Source organism: Octodon degus, unplaced genomic scaffold (genome assembly GCF_000260255.1).
Source record: "Octodon degus isolate 3935 unplaced genomic scaffold, OctDeg1.0 scaffold00226, whole genome shotgun sequence".
NCBI classification, from domain to species: Eukaryota; Metazoa; Chordata; class Mammalia; order Rodentia; family Octodontidae; genus Octodon; species Octodon degus.
The window spans coordinates 2,581,262-2,597,346 of record NW_004524802.1 but is presented as its reverse complement, the minus strand read 5'-3'; the positions used below and the strand labels follow the sequence as shown (position 1 = coordinate 2,597,346).

At 48.1% G+C, this 16,085-nt stretch overlaps 1 protein-coding gene across 6 annotated transcripts in view; it reads left to right on the top strand.

Moving 5' to 3' along the window:
- Ppp2r5c (protein phosphatase 2 regulatory subunit B'gamma) overlaps positions 1 to 16,085 on the top strand; it is a 148,628-nt gene that overhangs the window by 106,670 nt on the left and 25,873 nt on the right. For all 6 annotated transcript variants that reach the window (XM_023705685.1, XM_004645406.2, XM_023705683.1 and 3 more), the window contains 6 exons: positions 7,536 to 7,646; positions 8,608 to 8,700; positions 8,774 to 8,904; positions 13,306 to 13,365; positions 13,908 to 14,016; positions 15,300 to 15,353. In XM_023705685.1, coding sequence (XP_023561453.1) covers positions 7,536 to 7,646; positions 8,608 to 8,700; positions 8,774 to 8,904; positions 13,306 to 13,365; positions 13,908 to 14,016; positions 15,300 to 15,353 — 558 coding nt within the window. The remainder of the gene's footprint in view (positions 1 to 7,535; positions 7,647 to 8,607; positions 8,701 to 8,773; positions 8,905 to 13,305; positions 13,366 to 13,907; positions 14,017 to 15,299; positions 15,354 to 16,085) is intronic.

The window sequence follows — 16,085 nt, the reverse complement described above, 5'->3', positions numbered from 1 at the left end:
AAAAGAAGCTGGGGGGGAACTACCCGCTCGGGCCCCTGCTGTCCCTCTCTTGGGCAGGAGCTTTCTTTCTCTCAATAAATATATTCTGCTCATAAAAAAAAAAAGAAGCTTACCAGGTGGTATGAAAAAAAATGTTTCAAGGAGACGCCCCCTGTGAAATACGCTTCTAGACACACCCGTTTCGGTTCCACCAGCCTTCATTTCGCACTCAGCTCCTTTAAAGCCACTTGCTTATGATGTTTCCCAGCACAGTTCCCTCAAGCCTTGTCTGTAGTTTCATCACATATGGAAAACTGGCCGTTATCTTCTCAAAGACAGTTCTCTGCCCCACGTGTCCTTCTAATACATTACTGTAGATGTGAAGCGCTGTGGGGTTGTCCCATTGCGCACTGATGGTCGCCCCATCCTTCCTGCGGGGTGTTGTCCCTTGCTAATTTCCTCCAGTCAGTTTTTGTCTCACATACTGAACTTATCATCTGTGGTAGTTTGAGTTGTCTTTTTCTGTCTTCTTTTCTTTTTAATGTATTTAGTACAGGGTCTACAGGGCCTCATTACACAAAGCAGCCTCATAGTGATCCTCCTGTTTTCACCTTCCCAAGCGCTGCGATTACAGGTGTGCACCACCACACCCAGTTCAGTCACTGTCACAGTGCACCCTGGGGGCGGGGCCGCTGCATCTGCCGAAGCAGGCGCTTTAATCCACTAAGCTATCTGGCCAGCCCTTTTTTTTTGTCTTCTATGTCAACATTAAACTTTCAGAACACATAGAATCCTCTTTTAATATCTTTGCTAATTTTCATCGTTTGTGTCAGATCCAGCTTAATTCATTTGGTTTTTATTGTCATCATGAGTCATATTTTCCTGCCTCTTTGTTTGTCTGGTAGTTTTTAACTGTATGATTGGCATTGTAGGTTTTATTTTGTTACGTACTGATACTTAAGTATTTCTGTTAATGTTCTTGAGATTTGTGTACTTAGAAACACTTTGATGCCTTTGGTTCATGCTTTTTAAGATGCATTAGACAGGACCAAGCCCATATTCCACTGCTAATTATTCACTGAGATAGACCTTTCTGGTTATGAATCCAGTGCCCCATGAATTGCGAGTTGTTCCCACATGGTCAGTGGGCACGGGCACTGTGCCAGCCCTGGGCTAGTACAGTCTTCCTTCGGGGTCTCTTGGGGAGCTGATGCCCTCTTAGATATCCACAGCTGAAGGTGCTTGTAAAAAACGGCGCAGTGCTTGCCCCAGCGCCTTCCCATGTACGCTGTCCACTCCTAATTATGCAGAAAGCAGGGCACATGCTCTTTGACCAGTTACTGCACTGTGGTGTTTAGGGAATCACAACATGAGAAAAGTCTGTATTTCAGAGCAGGTAGATTTTTTTCCCCAAATTTTGGCCTCAGTTGAATCCACAGAACACACAGATTCGGTGAGCCAACTGTCCTGGGTTCTCTCTGGCTCTTTCCCACCTCTGGTGATTTTCTCACACAAATTTGCCACCTGGCATTCTGCTGACTGAAGGGCACCCCGCACGTCCTGAGGTTCCTCTGAGCGCAACATTCTCCCCTTTGAGCTCTGCCTTGCAAGTCCCAACCCTTTCCTGCTGGGCTTCACCAGGACTCTTCAGCCCAGATACTCTGCGGGGCAAGCGTAGGGCTCGCCTCATCTCCCGCTCCCCAGGCTGCTGGCCTTCACCCCACCTCCAGGGCTGCCAGGCTGTGATCCTGCACATCTCTGCCGTGGCTCTAGGCCATGGGGTAACCTGAGTGACTGCTTCTTGTCTGGAAGCAGCAGCGCTTGCTTCATTTATTCTGCAGCAGTTGCTCAGTATATTCAGCTCCATCCACACAGATAATCCAGCAGTGGTTATAAAATTGTAGTGATCAGGGCCGGGGGACAGTTAAGCAGCACGGCGCCTGCATGGCAAACGCAAAGGTCCAGAGTTCGTTCCCTGGTACAAAAAAAAAAAAAAGAGAAGAGAAGAGGGAAGAGAACTTGCACGGGTATGGTAGCATACACCTGTAGTCCCAGCACGCAGGAGACTGAGGCAGGAGCGCCACAAATTCAAGACCAGCCTGGGCTGCAAAGGGAGTTCAAAGCCAACCTGACCTGCATAGTGAGACTCTATCTCAAAAAGACAAAAAGTAAAAGAAAGAAAACTCCTGGCATAAATTATAATGTGGGCTTGTGCCTCCTCAGTGCTTAGGGATACATGGTGTGGATGTGGTTGGCCATGCCCACAGGAAACCCTGCCTCCCTTTATTTGTATTGTGTGGGAGAATATATTGTTTTGCTTCTCTAAAGCACCCCTAAACTTTCTCACATTTTACTTCAAAAAGCAACTTGTTTATGTGATAAACCAAACATAGATAGAGCAAAAATAGTTCTGACAATAAAATCTGAGTGATATGCATTCACCCTACAGTTATTTCATTGTTTTTATATAGAAATTGTATTGTTAAATAAAATACTGGGAATACCGCCTCCAGAAGCTATAGAAAACTAAACTGGTTGGGCATGGTAGCACATACCTCTAACCCCGGCACTGGGAAAGCTGAGGCGGGAGAGTCTCAAGTTCAAGGCCAGCCTGGATGAGTCAGGAAAAATCTGTCTCAGAAAAACAAAAATTTTAAAAACTAGCCTTTGACCTACAGTAAGTGAGAAAAAAATTAAATCCACTGGGGTTTTTGTTGTTGGTAGTGGTGGTGGTTTTTTGTTGTTTTTGTCTTTTTGAGACAGTGTCTTACTATGCAGATCAGGCTGGCCTGGAGCTCACTTTGTAGTCCAGGCTTCAATGATCCTCCTGCCTCAGCTTCCTGAGTGCTGGGTTACTGGTGTGCACCACCACACCCAGCGTTCCATTGTTATTTTAAATGACGGTAATGGAATTGATTATAAATGTTGCAAATTATTATGTCTCAGGTATAGGTTTTCTCTTCTTAAACTCTAAAGCCAAAGTTTAAAAATAAACTCACACAGAGAATTATTCACATTTCTCTTTTTTTTTTTTTTTTTTTTTTGCGGAACCAGGGACTGAACTCAGGCCCTTGCACTTGCCAGAGAAGCACTTATTCCACTGAGCCATCTCCCTGGCCCCTCACATTTCATTCTTATGTGGAGATGGTATTATACATTTGTAAAATGATCATAGCAATAGTCATTGTTTCACAAACTGCAACCAAATTTCTTTTGGTTACAAAATTATGTATTTTTTTATTCCTATACCCTCAACTGCAATTGAATGTTGCACTGTGGTGCCTAATCTGAAAGTCATATCTAACTTTCTGAGCATTGACATGATGCCAAAAGTAGGAAATTCTGCACCTAACTTCATGTGACTGGCTAGAGTCAAAGTGCCCTTAAAAAAAAAAGTTAGGAGAGTCGGCCAAATAGCGCAGTGGATTAAAGCACCTGCAAGCGGGGGCAGGGGCCAGGGCTCTGATCCCTGGGCCTGCAGGGCCGGCCCCACCCCCAGGGCACATTGAGACAGCCATTGAGACTGGGCATGGTGGCACCTGCCTATAATCCCAGCTCTTGAGAGGCTGTAAACTGGCGGATCACTACAAGTCTGATCTAGTAGTGAGATCCTGAACACCCTGTAGACCCTTCCCTAAAATACAAAATAAATAGTGTACAAAATTCCTACAGGTTAGCAGGCAGTGGTGGTGCACACCTGTAATCCTAGCATTCAAGAGGCTGAGGCAAGAGGATCTAGACTTCAAGGCTACCCTGGACAATATGGCAAGACCTGGCTCAAAAAATGAATGAATGATCAAATAAAAGAAAGGAAGGAAGAGAAAAGAAAAAAAAAGTAAAGAAAAGAAAGAAGGAGCTGGGATCATAGCTCAGTGACACAAGCACCTGCCTGGGAGGTGCAAGATCCTGAGTTCAGTTCCAGGTACCAAAAAAGAAAGAAAAGAAACGCCAGTCCTGGTGGTGCAGGCTTGTAATCCCATCACTGTAGGAGACTGAAGTGGGAGAATTGCAAGTTCAAGCCCAGCCTGGGGAGCTTAGTGTCTTAAGAAGACTATCTGATAATAGAAAATATAGAGAAGTGTTGGGATGGAGCTCAGTGAGACAGCACAGGATTCAGTCGCTATCTCCAGAGAGATAGGGTGGGGATTCCTTCAAGTTAAAAGGAAAATACAAGGGCCGGCCAAATAGCTCAGCAAATTAAATGCCTGCAAGCAGGTTTGATCCCCAGGCTGGCCCTGCCCCCTGTGCCAATTGCTACAGGCACCCCCCATAGCAATTGAGACTGGGCGTGGTATCGCGTGCCTGTAATCCCAGCTCTTGGGAGGCTGTAAACTGTCCGACCACTACAAGTCTGATCTAGTAGTGAGATCCTGAACACCCTGTAGACCCTTCCCTAAAATACAGAAAAGAAAATACAAATATGTGTGTGCAAGTTAAGTGCAAAAAGATTTTTTTATATGTACCTTCAGACTAGGTGTTTAAGTTGTATATGAAACATAGATGAGCTTTTATTTAAACTTGAATCCCATCTTCAAGCTACCTCTGTGTATGTAAATATTGCAAAGCAAAAAAAAAGTCCAAAACATTCTAGTCCTAAGCATTTCAGACAGGATACTCAACTTGCATTTGAATAGATGGTAAAAATAGCAAGCTACTCAAATGAGAATTTTAAGTGTAGTTTTTTCCCCTAAGTGGCATATCCTGGCTTCTGTTTTGAGGGAAGTTGGATTCTTTGAAAGCAGCTGTGGCCACACAGAAGGTGATGGCAGAGCTGGGAGAGGCCCTTTCCTTGCATATTCTGCAGGGGCTGGGCCAGCGAGGTGAATGTTCAGGGAGTCCCCAGGCTGCCCAGTTACGGATGAGGTAATGTTCCAGAGAAAACACGCGAGGAACAACCCACCTTGACATTATGGAGAAGCTTGCAATTAAGGGTGCAATTAGGCCTGTAATTATATTACAACCAAGAGCTACAGGTTTAATCCAGCGTTTCTCACAGCCCTCAGGTAATTACTGGGTATTACAGCTAATAGGGTGACCAAGGGGCGCTCTTCCTAGAGGCTCTCTTGCCCTCAGCAGGCGGTTGAGGACCAGGCACTAGGGTTCCTTTCCCCACGATGACTTCAAATTCTGCTGCCATGAAGGCAGCCTAGAGCTCCACACTGCTTTGGAAGTCCAGAGCAAAAGAAACACTTTGAGTTTATCAGCAGTTAACCTGGGCTATGCATACCATCACTGTCGACTTGTAAATTGCTGTGAGCTGTGAGCTGTGAGCTGTGAGCGGCAGTTCCTGATGCTGGCATTCGCAGCACCCATCATCAGTTTGGGGGTGCACTTCCGAGGGGCTTTATAGGTTGGAGGGGCCGCCTATCTGTCACAGCTGGTAGTCGCTTAGTGATGATGGAGAGGTTGCTGCTGTGCACTTTGCATGAGGTGTGCTCAAAAGTATGGTGCATGTTTAAATTTTTTAATTTCAGGGGCCGGTGAGATGGCTCAGTGGTCTAAAGCACCTACTTAGAACAAGCTTAGCAAACCACAGGGACCGCGGTTCAATCCCCCAGCACCACATGCCAGCCAGCCCCGCCCCCTGGTGGGCTGAGCTGGCCACACACACACACACACACACACACACACAAATAAATAAATAAATAAAATTTTAAAAAATAAAAATAAACAAATTTTTTAATTTCTTGCAGTAAAAGATGTGGCTGGGGATGTAGCTTAGTAGTTTGGAACTTGCCTAGTGTGAGGAAGGCCCTGGGTTCATCCCCAGCACTGCCAAGTCGTCCCTATTAATCCCCTTCAGAATACTCTCCCTCTCTTCACACACACTATCATTCCTGCCACTTTTTTGTTTGGTTTTGGGTTTTGCTATTGTTGTTGTTTTGAGACAGGGTCTTGCAGTGTAGCTCCGGCTGGCTTTGAACTCACTAGGTAGCCCAGGCTGGCCTAGAACTTGCAGTGATCTTCCTGCCTCTACCTCTTGAATATTGGAGTCACAGGCATGTGCCACCATACCTGGCCTCCTGCCACTTTTGGTGGGGGGCAGTGTATAGTGGTGGTGGGTTTTTTGATTTGGTTTGGTTTGGTTTTTTGGTTTTGTTTTTGTCTTCTTAAGACAGGGTCTTGCTATGCAGTTCAGGCTGGCCTTCAACTCACTTTGTAGTCCAGGCTGGCCTCAAACTTACAGCAATCCTCCTGCCTCAGCCTCCCAAGAACTGGGATTACAGGCGTGCACCACCAGGCCTGTCATTTCCTGCCACTTTTGGAGTCCTACAGGTCACATCCATGGATATCTTTTCAAGGTGTGGTCAAAAATGCGGCAAATGCTGCTGCCAGATGCCCTCCAACAGAAGGGCAGCGCTGTGGAAGCACCACCACAGGTCTTCATCCGTCTGACTCCCTGGCACCATGCCACTGCCAGCCGTTCCCCAAAGTCAGGAGAACCCTGAAGCAAAGACGTTTAGAATCAACTGCAGGCTGCTAGGACAGCGCAAGTGCGGCATTCGCGAACTAGGGCTTTCAGAGGCGCTTTAGAAAGGGCAAGGAGGGCCAGCCAGGTAACTCAGGGGATCAGAGTGCCTGCCTAGGTAGAAACAGGGACAGGGGTTCAATCCCCAGCATGCCACGCGGCCCCTCCCCTAGGATGTGCCGAGATGGCAAGTGAGACTGGGCGTGGTGGTACACACAAGTAGTCCCAGCACTTGGGAGGCTGAAAACAGGAGAATCACTACGAGTCCAATCTGTGTAGTGAGACCCTATGGATCTGTTTGTTTGTTTTTGTTTTTGGTGGAACCAGGGATTGAACTCAGGCCCTTGCGCTTGTCAGGGAATCTATAGATCTTGTACTAAATACATATTTAAAAAAAAAGGAAAGGGGGCAAGAATGATGGGGTAAATGTGTTTGAAGCAAGGGAAGATTTTGAAGATTAATGCCAACATGTCTTGTACTATAATAAAATTTTATACTTTAAATTTTCACTGAAGTTTTCATTCATGGCTTATATTTTGGCTATTGTATCTGATGGTCCAGCCATGCCAATCAGTCGGCCTGTGTTTTCCAGGTAGAACATTTGTAAACAAATCACAGCCCTACATTTAAAACAGTAAAGTTGCCTCGGGGTGGGGCACAAGCGGTGGATCAGAGGGCTGGACACCCAGGGCTGACTCCTGTCCCCACTGCCTGGCCAGGGCTGGTCCAGAGAGCTTCGGCTTGCGGCTGGGCAGCAGAACTGGCTTGCTGTGCTACGCAGGCCCTCGAGCTGGAGGAACCCTGTCAGCATTTGTCACCGTCATTGCCTTTGCCCATTTGGTAGTCGAGTACCAAAAAGACTTCAGGGGTCAGCTTGGCAGCCACCTGCCCTGGGTGATCTGTTTCCTGCTGTGGTTCCGACCTCAGCTCCCTCTGGGGACCCATGCTGCTACTGAATGTGGAGAATAGCGACAAGCCTCTGCACCTCTGGAAGTGCTGCTGTCAGAGCCACTCAGTGTGCTTTAAAATGTCCTTGGTAAATTTCTTCAAATGTCCTGGTTGTAATCATAGACTCTGTGGACTTCAGTTCGCAGTTAACATGTTTCGGACCTTGCCACCTTCCTCCAACCCTACGGGAGCAGAATTTGACCCTGAGGAAGACGAACCAACGTTAGAAGCAGCCTGGCCTCATCTACAGGTACTGGTCCCAGAGGGCAGACTCAGTACAGAGCCCGCCAGGGGGTCTGGGGAGCACGGTCATGACCCAGGACCCCACTTTGAGCTATTGCCCAGCAACCCCTGACTTTCAGTAGCACAGAACTGGCCAACCCAGATATACAAGAAGAATGTTTGAGCAGAACGAAGTGCATGTGTGTATATGTGTACATGTGTGTATGTCTGTGTTCTGTACAAACCTACCCAACGTGGAATCGTCGAGTCTGTCTGCAGTAGCACTGCCCACCGTGTGGATAACCCTGGAGCTGGGCCTAGGGGCAAAGCGCAGCCGTCCCTGTGCCACTGCACGTCCACACAAGCCTTGGTGCTGCGCAACACCTTTCTCTTACCCTCTGTGAGGCACAAGACTGACTGGTTAGGAAGCCTCAGGGTAGCATGAGCAGAGCAATGCCAGATGGGCAAGCGGGGAGGCTGGGTCACCCCAAAGAAGGCAGAGGTGGTGAAACAGGGCCGGAACCAGGTAGAGCAGTGGCCAGGGACAGGGAGCCAGATATTGCCATGGCCCTTGGTCTCTCCACGTGGTCCTGACCCACAGGCCGCAAGGTCAGCCCAGTGTGGTCACTTGGTGAGATGAGAGGTGGACGCACCGGTGGTCAGTCCCAGCCCAGTAATTGGCCTCAGCCTGTTTGGGGGCAGCTGAGCCCTTTCCGTTCTGAGCAGCAAGCAGAGCAAGGGTGACATAGGAGGCCATGAAGGACGTTTGCTGAGTGCCACTCCAGGGACAGTCTGTGGGCCTGACTAGGTGGAACAGTGGCCATCACCAGTGGTGGTTAGGTTAAGCCACGTAATTCAGTATGAATTCCATAGAGGTGAGCCTTATTTAAGGCCTTGTATTTTCAGGCAAATAAAGATTGAACTTGCAGTGTATTCAATCTCCAGGTGGTAAAATACCACGCTGACTCATTGTTGCTGTTTCCTCCTAGCTTGTCTATGAATTTTTCTTAAGATTTTTAGAGTCTCCAGATTTCCAGCCTAACACAGCGAAGAAATACATCGACCAGAGGTTTGTGCTGCAGGTAAGCACACGGCGGGACTGTGGCCAGACCCAGAGCCACCTGCATGCCACTGAGTCTCTCTTTCTTCTTGAAGCTTCTAGAGCTTTTTGACAGTGAGGATCCTCGGGAGAGAGATTTTCTCAAAACCACCCTTCACAGAATCTATGGGAAGTTCCTAGGCCTGAGAGCATACATCAGGAAACAGATAAATAACATATTTTATAGGTAAGCTGTGCTGCTGTACATTGTTGCGCTCGATGTCATGTCCTGTGCCTGCGGGTTAGGACCGTGGAGGGCAGGTCACATCCAGTCATGTACGGGACCTGGGTAACACTGTACAGGGGCAGGCTAGCCCTCCCTTCCCCGCAGCCTGTCCAGCCAACCCCCGCTTTGCCTCCCGTCCCAGCCCCCAGAGCTTACCATGGTCCACACAACCCAAGAACACAGCCCTTCCAGCTCTTCCAGCCAAGATACAGTCAGCGCTTAGAGTTGCTGGGATCAGTTCTGGCCCCTTGTCATCCCCCATAGCACATCAGCACTTTGGGCCCCTCTCTCTGTGTATGGCTTTCCTTTGAACTCCTTCCAAGTTCCCTGTGTCCCACTTCTGTCAAGGTGCCCAGGGCCAAGTGCAGCCTAACCTCAGCTCTCGAGCTGTCGTCAGACAGTGGTGTCAGTCCTGGATGGTGGGATGCTGTGTGCCTGTTTTCTACTTGTGGCATCCTCTTGTTCAACAGGATCATTATGTGGCTAATATCCTATAGATCAGATCGTCATATATGGGATTTAAATAACATCGAACAAGTGTGAGTTAGACGTCTGCCTTTTAGTCCTAAAATTAAAGCTTGGCCTACAGTGTTTCGGTTTCCCCAGCACAAGGGGGTTTTGTTCAGATAGCAGAACCACAAGTCTGTGGAACACCACATTAAGGAATTACACATAATTCAGTTGAGTCCACACCAAAGGATCAGTGCTAGACTGTGATATTTTTGTGGGGTTTTTTTTTTTCTTCTTTAAGTAATCTTGTCTACAATTGTCTTGCTATATACAACCCAAAGCAAGCATATTATTTAGATTTGAATTGATTTGGGTCTTAAACATCATTTTCACATAAGAAAAAAAAAGCAAATTTCTTGAGAGATATATTCGGTTCCTTTATCAGTGTAATATAATTGAGCATCTGGGATCCACCAGTCCAGATCTGAAATCCAAAGCACTCCAAATTTTGGAGCTTTGTGCTGACATAACCCGACTGGGTTCATGCCCAGTGAGCCTCGTGACAGGCCACCAGAGAAACGCAGACACCACCAGGTGCCTGCACATCTGCACCCTACAGCTGGGGGGCTCCACCAGGAAGGGCGCCTGAGCCCAGGAGTGCCAGGCCGACGGGCAACAGAGCAAGATCCTGTCTCAAGAAAGTAATTTTTAAATTAAAAAGAAATTTAAAATCACGAACATTAAAAATATTATATAAAATTACCTTCAGGCTACATATAAAAGGCATAAATGAATTTCAGCTCTCAACTTGGGTACCATCCCTGAGATTTTAAATAATAAATACATTTATATTAAATGTATATAATCTATTAAGTATATAGTACATATATATGAACGTACACACAAATGTTCTAACATCTGAAGAATTCTAGTGTCTAAAACATTGCCGATCCTGAGTATTTCGGGGCAGGCTGTCCACCTGTACAGCAGTGCCTTGCAGAAAAGGCATTCTGAATGTGTGGCTTGCCCGCGCCCCATGCCCACTCCTGCTCAGTCAGGCGTGAACGCAGGAGTGGGGCAGGCAAGTCCTCACCCCCTGCTCTCTGCTGCCAGTGTAGGCCTCAGGTCTCCGTCTGCTGTTCTTATACACCTGTCACCTGCCCTGGGCTCTGCACTGTTCCCCTCCACGTGCTGTCCGCTGGGACTTCTCGCTCGTGCGCATGGCTCCACTGGGGTCCCTGTCCACGTGGCCTGTGGTGACACGTGGCTGCATGAGCGTCAGGCCTCAGGCATGCAGCTTGCAAGCAACCACGGCCTCCAGCAGGGAGGCCCCGGAAGCCACAGGTTCTCAGAGGGACGACTGCAGCCTGCGGCCGGTGCAGATTAGTCCCACCTTTGTTGGCAAGGCAGGCACAGAGACGCCAGGCCTGGGGGACGGAGGCAGGCCACCCGTGCCTGTGAGGCCCAGATGGATGAGCTCTGTCTCCAGCCGGACATCAGAGGGGCCCTCTTCCGCTGGAGGAAGCACCTGCCCGGCCGGCCCTGAGTGCAGCTCCATAGCTTTCCTCCGGCTCGGCCTCTTCTTTATTTTTCTATTTTATTTATTTAGGTTGTTTTTTTGTTTGTTTGGATTTGGTTTTTTGTTTTGGTTTGGTTTGGTTTTTTGGCGGAACCGGGGATTGAACTCAGGCCCTTGCGCTTGCGAGGGAAGTGCTTATTCCACTGAGCCATTTCCCCGGCCCAGTTTTTTGGTTTTTTGAGACAGGGTCCCACTGTGCAGTTCAGGCTGGAGTTGAGCTCACTTCATCGCCCAGGCTGGTCTCACATTCACAAAGATCCCCCTGCCTCAGCCTCCTGAGTGCTGTGATTACTGGCATGAGCCACCACGCCTGGCTTCCTTTAGAAAAGCCAGAAGAACTCTGCTTGATTTCTCTTTTGTACCTCACATTGAATTAGAATAACTAGAAATTCCGAAGGGATGGTCAGAAAGAACGCAGTCACTGCTTTAGGAAGCCAGGTCTCTTGGAGCTCATGTAACCATGAGGCACCTTCTGTGCACCTTGTTGCCAGGTCTCCCAAGACTCCCTGCTGCATTTCCAGACCAAGAACATCCTCCTCCTCCTCCTCCTCCTCCTCCTCCTCCTCCTTCTTCTTTTTTTTTAGGCAGGGTCTCACTGTGCAGTTCAGGTTGGCCTCGAGCACATGCTGGCCTCTAGTTCACAGCCATCTCCTGGCTTCTGAGTGCCAGGAATACAGGCAAGCACCACCGTGCCAAGCGTCACCATGTCAGTGTTTCACTGCTCAGCGGTCCTGATGCCTCAGTTTACCCAGTGGCCTTGCTGCCTTGCCCACCCCTCCCCATCACCTCATTTTACAGAACTTAGTTCTTTCTCCTGTCATACCCCATCTTTGTGAATCTGTCAGAATCCTACCTTTGGGCTCAGTTCAAGCCGTAGTCCCTGCATGGATCCTTGCCATTTGGGGACCTGCAGGTGTCCAGACCCTGTCCTCGAGGGCACCTGCTTCATGTCTGTGAATGCTTGCTTGTTCTTTAACTTAAGGTCACTGCTCTGTTTCTTTCAGACAGGGTCTGAAATTTCAGTCAGACAATTAAATCTTCACAAAGTTACTTTGGCTTAGAGCTGTCTCGTGTGCTGGCAGGAGCCTTTCCCCACGTGTCTGTGGCTTCACACCAGCCCTCAGCATGGCAGGGTAGACAGCGCAGAGGGGCAGGAGCAGCAGGCACAGGCTGTTTCTGTTTCCTGCTTCCTGATGTGTCCCTGTGCCCTGTCCTTGTGCCCAGTTCTTGCAACAGATGTGTTTTAAGCCTCAAACAGATGCCAGGCTTGGCCCTAGCACCACAAACACAGAACTGAGAAGCGTGTCTGGAGGGAGACGAAGGAAATAAGTGCACGGGAGGGCGGCGTATGTGGGCTGGCAGCTCAGCAGGAGGAGCCTGCTTGGAGGACGGGAATGAGGGGCTGGGTGGACGGGCACCTTGACAGCCACTTGCGGTCAGCTCAGGGAGTGTGGCGAAGTCAGCGGGAAGCGAGCAACGCGGCCTAGGAGGTGTCGGGAAAGAGCATCTATCCTTCGCAGCAACTGTGCTCACTGGTGAGAGCTTTAAAACTGAGTAAGACATCAGCTCACACTGAAATGCAGCAAAAATATGAGGCAGATCGATGGGCAGACAGAAAGATTAATGGACAGACTGAAGAATGAATCGGTATATATGTATACAGAACAAACAGAGCAAATTGTAAATGATTGAGTCTGGAGGGTTGAAATGTGAGTGTACACAATAAAAGTGTTAACACTGTCCTGAGTGCTTGAAGTTGTTCAAAATAAAATACTACAGCGAGGCGCAGTGCCCAACACCTGTAATCTCAGCACACAGCAGACTGAGGCAGCAGGGCTGTGACTTTCAGGCCAGCCTGGACTACCTAGAAAGTTCTGAGGCCACATAGCAAGACCCTGTCTCAAAACTCAGACAAAAAAAACAAACAATGTAAAATACTGTCATTGCGATCCAGGGAGCACACGTGAGCGGGGCCACTCTCGCTCTCCGCTCTCCGCTGTGGGGCGGGTGCCTCTCCAGGCTGCGGGCACCTTGGTGCGGCGCCCAGCTGCGCCTCCAGTGTTGCTGTGTGTAGTTTGTTCGTTTGCTTGCCTTTTGGGTTTTCATTTTTGATCATTTGTTTCATGCAGCACTGGGGACGAAACCCAAGCCTGCTGGTGCTGGGCAGGCTCTCTACGCAGGGCGCGCCCCGGTGCCGAGGAGGGCTTCACAAGCAACCGCCCTGCCTGCACCCAGCTTCCCTCCTGCCGGCTTCATTTTCTTGTGCAGAGGATAGTAGTCTTTCCCAGTGTTACTTCAGGTTTGAGTCTAATGGACAAATTGGTTTTTCATAGGTTTATTTATGAAACAGAGCATCACAATGGCATAGCAGAATTACTGGAGATACTGGGAAGGTAAGTCTTTGTGTGGCTGGTGGCCAGTGACCAAGTGACAAGTCTGTCATCTGTATTGTTACCTAGGTATATCATACACCTCGAAGTCATTACTATGGAAACTATGGGATTTCAGTTACTTCCCCAGGCGCAGTGTTAAAAATAGTTACAGAAGAAGGCTGATAAGAAAAGCTTATTAGAAAAATAGCTTGTACATTTGTGGTATTGAGTAAATGCTAATTATTTCAAATTACTTTGACTATAGTTTTTTCATATGTGTACTTGCAATTAACATTTCAAGATTTTTATCATCTTAATCCGAGGAAAGTTCTTGCTTGCTATTATTTTCTTGATTGGTAAACTATCAGTTTGACACTAGACCCCCAGCCCACTGTTTCCCACATAGGGAACCAAGATAAATATCTTGAGTACTTTTCACCTGTGCTTCTCTGGCAATTCAGTGAACATTAGCAGTTCAAGATTCTGAAGGAAAAAAAAAAGAGATTTGATTATGATGTGAAATTTGTAAATATTCAAATCTTGAATAAATTCTGTCTTGACAGTATAATTAATGGATTTGCCTTACCACTAAAAGAAGAGCACAAGATTTTCTTATTGAAGGTGTTACTGCCTTTGCACAAGGTGAAATCCCTGAGTGTCTACCATCCCCAGGTAAGGGCAGGCAGTGCTGACCACCGCCTCCAGCCTCTGGGGTGGGGGCGGGGGGGGCTGGTGCTGCTGGTAATAGGCCCGTTGCGATGGCAGAAGTAACAGCAGGGTGCAGATTGCTCCTGGAAGTAGCCAGATCCCAGAGAAAGGACTGGCTGTCTCTGAAGGAGCTGGGAGCTTCACAGGGGACAGCTTTTCTTCTGTGAAACTTAAAACCAACACTCTAGAGACAGAAGCCTATTGGTCATGGGCAGGCAAATGGCCTGTGACACAGTTTGTTTGTTTGTTTGTTTGTTTGTTTGTTTTGTAGTTCAGGGGACTGAACTTGGAACCTTGTTCTTGCCAGGCAGGCATTTACTTTCTCTAATGAACTATATCACTAGCCCAAAATGCAGGGGGGTTTTGGAGGGTTTTTTGGTGGTACCGGGGATCAAACTTGGGACGTTGTGCTTACCAGGCAGGCACTTATGTTACTGAGCTATGTCCCCAGCCTCAACACAGTTTAAATAGGCAAAAAATGGGTTTTTTTAAACTGCTAGAGTTTCCTATAGTTAACTGATAAGTGGGCGAGTGGTTACTACCTGGCTGGTTGGTGGTTGCCTAGGAGATGGGGGTCTCCTTCACACTCTCCTAGACAGGACGTAGCTACCCTGGCTGCAGCTTGAGTGGCAGCAATGTATTTGTCACTTTCAGCTGTCACCCAGCCGGACCCTGGCAGGCTTGCCATTGTGCTCTAAGCACCAAGGACTGCGATCTATGAGGCCTCATTTGGGAGGTGGCAGTGTGGTGTGAATGACAGAAAGTAGGTCCTGTGACTGATTCAAGACAGTGGCTTCCTGGGGTAGATTTACTTCCTTCCTCCAACCGTATTAACTGGTAATATTTTTATGCCCAGGCAGTATGTTATATTAATTGTTGCACTAAATAAATTCATAGTTAAGCAATTTAAGACAGAACCAAATTTTAATTTTTTTCCAGATGTTGGATTACTTGCTCATTCTAATCTTCAAAAGGACCACAAGAATCCCACACGCTGGGTCCACTTGCCAGTGGTGTTAGTGTAAAAGATGTTGCTTTTTTTTTTCCTTCAAATTTATCCCTGATTGATGGGGAAAGAGTTACGGGTTGACCATCAGCCCCAGGGTCTCCCTGGGATGCCCGCTCAGACTCCTGGGGCAGGTTGCACATGCGGGCCACATCAGGTCCTGCCCGGCAGGAGGAAGGTGTTTTGCAGCGACGTCCGTGGGAAGGCCAAGCACTAACGCTGCTCCCCTGTTACTTCCCAGCTGGCGTACTGTGTTGTGCAGTTTCTGGAGAAGGACAGCACCCTCACTGAGCCAGTAAGTACGCACTGCCCCTCCGGGAGTGGAGGCGCCCGTGCTCAAGCGTTAGAATCGACACACCCGCTTCCCTAGGCCGCCGCGCAGCTTTTCCTCTTCACTTGTGGAGAGGCCGCTGTGTACCGCAGACCCTGCGGGCAGCAGTGTTGCTCCAGAGGCCTTTGCTGAGTATCTGGGTGATGAGTCGGTGCCTCTCGCATTGTAGCTGGGCCCTCGGGAGGCAGAGCCCCTGAGCGCCATGGCCACCAGCCTGTGTGCAGTGGAGCCCTTCACTTGCCATGTCCCAAAGTCCAGTTGGAGGTATGGCAGGGACAGGGTGTGGTGTTTGTCCTGCTAAATGGGGCTTGTTACCCCGGAAGCACTTTCCAAAGTCTCCGTAACCCTCTTCTAATCAGTGCATCACAGTTGAAGGCAGGATCGCTACCATTTGGTTTGGGATCACTAATTTTCTTGGCACTATTATCTTTATTACAGGTTAACAAAAAGCAGGGTATCAGGGGCCGGGGAGATAGCTCAGTAGAATAAGCACTTGCCTGGCAAGCACAAGGGCCTGAGTTCAATCCCCAGTTCCGCCAAAAAAAAAAGCAGGGTATTAGATGTCAGTCGAAGCATTTGAATACACTTTTTAAATCAGTTTTATTAAGGTATGATTCACATACTCTACAGTTTACCTATTTAAAGTATATAATTCTAAAGTTTGATATATTAATAATAGCTTAAATTATGATAAAA